A 7500-nucleotide genomic window follows, 5' to 3' on the forward strand; every position below is an offset into this window, starting at 1 on the left:
GTGTAAACAAAGTTTGCCGAACTCTTTTTAGGCACCCGTGCCAATTTCACACGAGCCGTGCCGAAAATTTTCTGTAGTGTAAACCGGGCTTAAAACGTTCTTAAAACAAATACAACTGTTTGCAAAGTAAAGTACATTCAAAGAAATGAACTAGTGATATGTACCTTCATAAACCTCCACTCTCAGGGCATTCCAAGAAGATTGAGAAATTGGATGAAACCGAATATATCTTGCAAATACTGTTACTGGCAACGTTTTCTGGTCAATGTAACTGTCGTCGCCTAGTCTAGTAAATATCTAAATCAATCAATCAATCAACCAATTACTCAATAAATTGTTAAAATTAATTGTTTAGGGATAAACTTCTGCAAAGCGCAGTTGTGGTATAGGCAAGCTCTGGATAGGACAGAGGACGATTTTGGGATGGAGTTGATCCATGCCTTGTTACCCCTTGTACCCGACTTCCCGAATAAAACTGCAATTTTTGTTTTGTCATATTCCGATTTCCTAACTCCAAATGTTCCACACTATCCCAATTTACAAAGGGTTAAAATGTAATGAGAAAAGTTTTTACCAGCTCAAAGATTTACAAAAAAGTAGCTGTTAAGTCACCCATCGGGTTAAACTCACCACTTGAGTTCCATTTTTATATGTGGAGTTACTCCAAGATGCTCCATCGGACGAGAAAGAGAGGTAAAAGTCGATAACCCAAGTATTACCCGCAAAACTGCCTTGAGTCTCCACAGCACAGACTTGAACAGTCCTTTCAAAGTCTATCTGGAGCCAATCAAAAAGACTATTTGGACCTGACGGGAACCAGCTGAAGGGAGACATTTTAAGACGCCCAAATCGGGGTGCACCTATAGCTAAAGACGAGGAGGCAGTCATCTGATCGTCACCAATTATACTAGGATTAGCCACACCAACGGCATGATGGAAGCAGGCTGTCAAACAAGGATAAGACAGAACGTTAAAAGGTATTACCGTGTCCCAGAAACGAGAGGAATGGAGATATTTCTCTTATTATGGGCACAATATAACACATATTTCGTTTCTCTTTGCGGACAATCGTTACACTTTGCGCAGATAAAGACAGTTTGCACTTTCCAGTGTTCATGTATAGTCAACCAAAAAAAGCAGTAACCTTTGCCATGATAGAAATAGTCCTCTTCCGGGATTCCCTCTTACCCCGCCCTGAAAATGGGCCTGGAACCCAGGCGGGAAAAGAGAGTCCTGTATTACTTGCAGGCGCATGCTCGGATTGAGCCAATCATATTGCATTAGATGCCAGACTGGATATGTAAATAAAGGGAACCTTGAAACTCCGACAAAAGAATCGTATATGAAAATTACTGTGTGATTCGCACTGTCAGGAAAGAGAACATCTAAATTATGCCTCGTCGTGACCAAACGAGGACAAAAAACCCCGATCGCAGTGATGTAGGAAAATTATTGCCGACTGAGAGAAGATCGCAATAAATCGATGCAAAGGTTGAACTAGTAAATATAGCATAGGATTTCACTAAGCGACAAAACAGCTCGGAGTCAGAATTTCATATTATCTGCAGTACTTTACCTCTAACAATGAGTTTCAGAAGGAAAGTGCTTTTAAGTAGCAACAATAAAAGCAAGGTGACATACGCTTTAAAGAAGCATTTTTCATTCTTATTAATTAATATTCACGAACAAATTTTGACCAGAAAAAAAAAATAAAGGCAATTAACGTCGGAATAATCGATGTTTGACTGTGCATATATATGTATAAATTTAATAGGAACATTATTGCTTCATCATTCCGTTATCAACACAAACTGGTATGCAAAGAAACAAATAGTCCAGGTTGTGATTCAATTTCGTTTAACTTTTTATCTAACTTCATCAGGAATAATGCTCAGTTTTTCTGTCATGCAATCGTCTTTTAGTTTTTCCGATATGAAAATCATTGCAGTCTCAACAGGCAGCTTTACATAAAACCTTAGCCATTTGGACAAGGCCTTAAGTCTGTCCTTGTATTGAAAGAAAAATTTAATGCGACAAGTGCTTTGAAAATTTATTCTAAGAAAAAATTAATAGTCTGAGTAAATTACTCTACTCTAATTACTCAAAAAAATAATAATTTGTTTGTCACCGGTGTTTGTGTATTATTCCTGATAAAACTGGGAGTATTTACGACATTTCTTACATGACTGTTTTATATTGGGTATCCAAACAATTTGTCCCCGATTTTGAAAAAAATTGGTAGACCTAAACTCCTGAAACAATCACAGTTTCAAAAATTACTGTGTAACTCAAATATACGTTCACTGGATCAGTGCAATTATCACATAACTAGAAGTAATGAACAGTAAATAAGAGTTCCTGCAGGAGATTTATTAGTCTTCGTTGAGCGATTTACATTCACGACCTACATACAGTATATTTGTAAGTTTCTAGGAGTCTCGGGAGAGCAAAATTTGATATTTTTCTGCGCCAACATCATGCAGCTGTTCAGTTGGGTTTCAGTCAGGAAATTTCATACTTTCATATGCCATCAATCTAATCTTCCACGATTGGGACTCACGATAAGAAGGACTGATTTACATTTAACATCGGACTCGGATCGAAGAAAATCGCAAACATATTAAAAGGAACAACCATGTAGCAAACCGATTTGCCAAATCCTGTTGCAGGTTTAACAAAACCATCATTACCGGTAACGACTGCATGAATAGCTTGCAGTTGTTCTGCCTTAGGCACAAAGGAAAAGTGGCATTTCTTAAACGCGAGATCAATTTCCTCTAGAAACTTGGCGTAACTTGGCGTTAAAATTTCCTTTCACATTATCCCCATTTATCCAGTGTAAAAGCACTCGGAATAAACTATGCCCAAATAAGGAATCTTTTTTTCCAAATATGGTTTTCCCCCCAGTTTTGGGGGAAAAAATGGCGTCATTCCGAGCATGCGCCTGCAAGTAATACAGGACTCTCTCTTTTCCCGCCTGGGTTCCAGGCCCATTTTCAGGGCGGGGTAAGAGGGAGTCCCGGAACAGGACTATGATAGAGATCTTAACATCTTCGAAACGTAGGGGAGTTTTAATTTTAATGTTGCAATATATATAGTTTTTTAGTAAATCTTCATTCAGAGCAAGAGACTATCAGGTGAGAGAACACATCCCCGTGCCCTATGATAATCTTTTTCAATCTATTTTAAGCTTCGCGCCACGCTGTGAAAGTTATTTTTAGTTTCGTCCCCATGGCCGAGCGGTCCATGGTCAGAGGATCAGATGCCATTGTGAAGAAACTTGCGAAGACTTTTCTCGCCGTCGCATGATCCAGTGAAATCCTAAATCAAAATTTGAAGATTTTTCGAAGCTCGAAATTTCAACATCTTCCTCAAAAGAGCTCGCATCCCCACTTTCTGTTGATTCGACATCACCTTCATCGGATTCAGCTATGGGATATATATAGTGTTTTTTAGAGTTAATTTTAGTCTTTTTACTTACTATTGTTACTTCTTTTAATTGCATTGTCACTGAAAAGCCCCCATGGGGAGTTGTCATAAAGTATTGTATTGTATTGTATTGTATTGTACAGCATGGACCAGTCTTCTATACGTGGACGGGAACTTTTCCCACTCTTTTCAAAATCAAAGTTTTCAGAGTCATCGACAATCTTGATGTCTACTACAGATGCCATTTTCTCAAAGCAGAACAACAAAGCGGTAATTACGTCGTTACAATTGACCAATCAGGTGTCTTTCCTAAAATAGCCCCGCAGCTTCAATGTGGGCTAAAATTAGATTGAAAAAGATTATCATGGGAAGAGGCCCATGTATGGGGGATGTGTTCTCTTACCTTCATAGTCTCTTGTTCAGAGTTAATCCGGGAATACTTCGGAAATAAAAAGTGCCGAGCAAATTACAACTGAACCCCTTGAAATAGCTGAAGAACGAAATCTGCACTTTTCAACCATCGGTGAAAGGCTGGCATCAGAAATTCCAACATCTGATAAAGAGCCTGAAACATATCCCACGCCGACTGAAACCTCGTTCTCATTGAAAGCACCATCGGTGGATGTAGTTTAAATTTAAATGACTGGAAGTCAGCTGGACTAGATAATATTCCAAACAAAAGGGCTGCCAGCATAGTTTCCCCATCTCTTACACTAATCTTTGCTAAATCGACTGAAACTGGTATCTTTCCAGATGAGTGGAAATTGGCAAGAGTGACTCCTATTTTCAAAAAGGGCAATTATAATTGCAAACTTGATTCTTGGTGTCTTTCTCAGATGTACCGGGATCTCGGCTAAACGAGCCAGCCGGCAGCCCGCCTAACAGGGCCAGACCTAGTCTGGGTATAGACCCTTTCGGCAAAACGGTGCCTGCTGGGTAATCGGGATAAAGGGCATGATGAGCTTACAGCCTTCGAGTGAGAGTAACCGATCAAAGTTTTATTGTGATGGTTTGTGAACGAAAATTTACCGTTTCTCATGAAGTTTTCTCGATCAAATCAAGGCGAGTGTTTGGTTCTATGCTTATTTATCAGTGCGAGTTCCGTAGAAGCTGTTCGAGTCCGTGAGAAAATTTCCCGTTAACATCCCGAAGTGCGGGCAGTCACGCAATTGACGCTTCGTTGTTCCAGTCAAAACATTTCTTTAAGAGTCGATTTTGTCGCTTTTCGAATTATCTTTTTTCTCTCAGATGGAAGATATGGCTTTCGAAGATTTTCTGGATTGGAGCGTTGGTCAACTTTAGTTTTATTTTAGGATGAGAAGAGCAAAGTCGACAACAGGAAACAAGAAAGACCGAGCAGTCAAGCAATTGCCAGTGGATTTTGAAATTAAAGCCCACAACTCCCTTGGTATTTCGTTCATTCTCAATGACAGCGTAACAGATCATTTCCCCACAACAAGATCATCCGAATCCTTCGGCGAGTAAGTCAGAACTTGGTCCACATGCAATCTCTTAAAATAAGAGTAGGCCTTGCGTGCCTTACGTTTGCCGACACAATCGGTGTCAAAGGCCTTTGTTTCAGAGAACATAGTGAAAAGCGGACTGATCGCTGTACCAAACACTTTCGTCTAGATTTCTTGGATTTTCAATACCACACTTAGTCAGAAGTCTGTTATACTCTTTTTCTGGCCGATCGAAAATCAACTATCAGCTCGTTTGACTCGAAAGCAACAATAACGCGTGCAGCAAGATCTTTCTTGTTTGCTGCTGTCGACTTTCCTCTTCTCATCGTAAAATAAAACTAAAGTTGGCCAACGCTCCACTCCAGAAATCTTCGAAAGCCATATCTTCCATCTGAAAGAAGAAAAGATAACTCGAAAAGTGATAAAATTGACTCTAGAAGAAATATTTTGACTCGAACAACGAAGCGTCAATGGCGTGAGCCCCCAAATCGGCATGTTCATGATAACTTTTCTCCATTTCACGGACTTGAACAGGTTCTACACAACTCATACTAGTAAACTAGTAGTAATCTCTGTATGCTGGTGATGAAAAGGTGCACGAAGGTGGTGTGGCCATTATGATGAGCAAGCGAGCAGAGAGAGCCCTCATGGAGTAGACCCCGGTGAGCGAATGGATCATTGCAGCTAGATTTCACTCCCGCTTCATGAGGCTGTTAGTGATACAGGTCTACGCGCCACACAACGAGAGAGAGGAAGAAGAGAAAGACCACTTCTATGAAGAACTGCAGTAGAAGATAGACGGATGCAAAAGAAACGATATTGTGGTAGTGATGGGCGACTTTAACGCCAAGGTGGGAGGAGACAACGAGGGATACGAGAGTTGTATAGGGAGACATGGGATGGGAGACAAGAATGACAACGGAGAGAGGCTGTGATTTTTCTGTGGCAAATGGCCTGGTCATCGCAGGAACATTGTTTCAACACAAAGATGTTCGCAAGGCAACATGGGTCTAGGCAAACGGGAGAGTGAAGAATCAGATTGACCATCTTTTGATCAGTAGGTGGTTGAAATCTGCAGTCCTCGACACTAGAGTGCAGAAGGGGGCCGATGTCAACAGCGATCACTACCTCATCAGGACTAAGATTCGAGCTGAAACTCAACAAGTATGCCAACATGAAAAAAGTTTAAGCCCAGGTGCAACACGGACAAGCTGAAGGATAGAGACACAAAACGGATGTACTGTGAGGCAGTGGGGCGGAAGTTAGAGGCGAACAGAGGAGAGGGGAGAGAAGAGGTAGAGGAGTTGTTGGAGGCACTGAAGAAGGCATACGTGGAGTCAGCGTAGGCGGTCCTTGGGTTCCAAAAAGGAAAGAGCAAACTTTGGATCAGTCAGCAAACGTGGAAGGTGATAGACGAAAGGAAGGAAATCAAGACAAAGTTGGACAGTACTAAGTCAGAGAGGATACGGAACAAGATCAGGGAGCAGCACAGGCAGAAGGATAAGCAGGTGAAGAGAAGCGTGAGAGAGGATAAGAGGAAGTGGATGACAGAGAAGGCCCAAGTAGCACTGACAGCAACAGAGAACGGGAGAGCTAAGGAGTTGTACGACATCACCAGACAGCTGAGAGGTAGCGGGCCGAGGAAGACAGCTGCGGTTACCAACATAGAGGGAAGACTTCTCAAGACTTAGGACGAAAGGCAGGCAAGATGGAAGGAGCACTTTCAGGGAGTTTTGAACAGGGAGGCACCACCAAACCCACCGACAGATGAAGAAGTGGGGGAGGGTGAGCTGGATATCGACACGGAACCACCAACAGAGAAGGGTGGTGCAAACTCTCTAGAATGGGAAGGCACCAGAAATCGACCAGATAACAGCAGAACTGTTGAAGGTTGATACAGAAAGCACCTGTGCGGAACTTGGGCACCTCTTTGACCTGACTTGGCGGGAAGATAAAGTGCCGAAGCAGTGAAAACAGGGCCTGATATCTAAGATACCGAAGAAAGGGAATCTACAGAAATGTGGAAACTGGAGAGGAGTGACACTGCTACCTATTTCTAGCAAGGTGTTGGGAAAGATTCTTATTAGCAGAATACAAGACGGTGTGGACCACAGACTGAGGAAAGAGCAGGCGGGATTTAGATCAGGGAGAAATTAGTCAAAAAAATAGGGAACATACGGAAGATACGAAAGGGACAACTTTGTTTGTTTTTCGAAATTAAGAGAATTTCAGACTGAAATTGGAGTTTTTGTGGAGAATATACGCTAACTCCTAGAGACACCGAAGACTCGCGGAGCTCCACACTTTAAAACCATATTTTAATGTTTACTTCTTAAAAACCTCCGCAATACAATTAAAACGAAACAGAACATAGCCACAGTCCCACGATAGTCGTCACACAACGTTCTCATATGCTTGTTTTCGCAAAATTGTATTCAAGGTTGTTGTGTTTTTTTTTTTTGTGATATTGGATTCGATCCCTTGACGTCCGAATAGAATTAACTAGCAAGTTCCCGTGCGACTCTGGCTTTACTACAAACCGTTTGTAGTAAAGACAGACAACAACATGACATCAACACGAGCAAACGAGCAAATGAGAACGTTGCGT

The 7500-nt window shown here is 41.5% G+C and overlaps 1 protein-coding gene and 1 pseudogene across 4 annotated transcripts in view; one reads left to right on the top strand and one right to left on the bottom strand.

The window, feature by feature from the left end:
- Nucleotides 1-7500, bottom strand: part of LOC138045510 (adhesion G protein-coupled receptor L4-like) — a 101708-nt gene that overhangs the window by 61086 nt on the left and 33122 nt on the right. For all 4 annotated transcript variants that reach the window (XM_068892047.1, XM_068892046.1, XM_068892044.1 and 1 more), the window contains exons 3-4: nucleotides 631-944; nucleotides 165-297 (exon numbers count right to left, since the gene is read on the bottom strand). In XM_068892047.1, the coding sequence (XP_068748148.1) occupies nucleotides 165-297; nucleotides 631-944 (447 nt within the window). The remainder of the gene's footprint in view (nucleotides 1-164; nucleotides 298-630; nucleotides 945-7500) is intronic.
- On the top strand, nucleotides 5723-6583 carry LOC138044732 (craniofacial development protein 2-like; annotated as a pseudogene).

The sequence above is a fragment of the Montipora capricornis genome, chromosome 4 (assembly GCF_036669925.1).
Source record: "Montipora capricornis isolate CH-2021 chromosome 4, ASM3666992v2, whole genome shotgun sequence".
In the NCBI taxonomy this organism is placed as follows: domain Eukaryota; kingdom Metazoa; phylum Cnidaria; class Anthozoa; order Scleractinia; family Acroporidae; genus Montipora; species Montipora capricornis.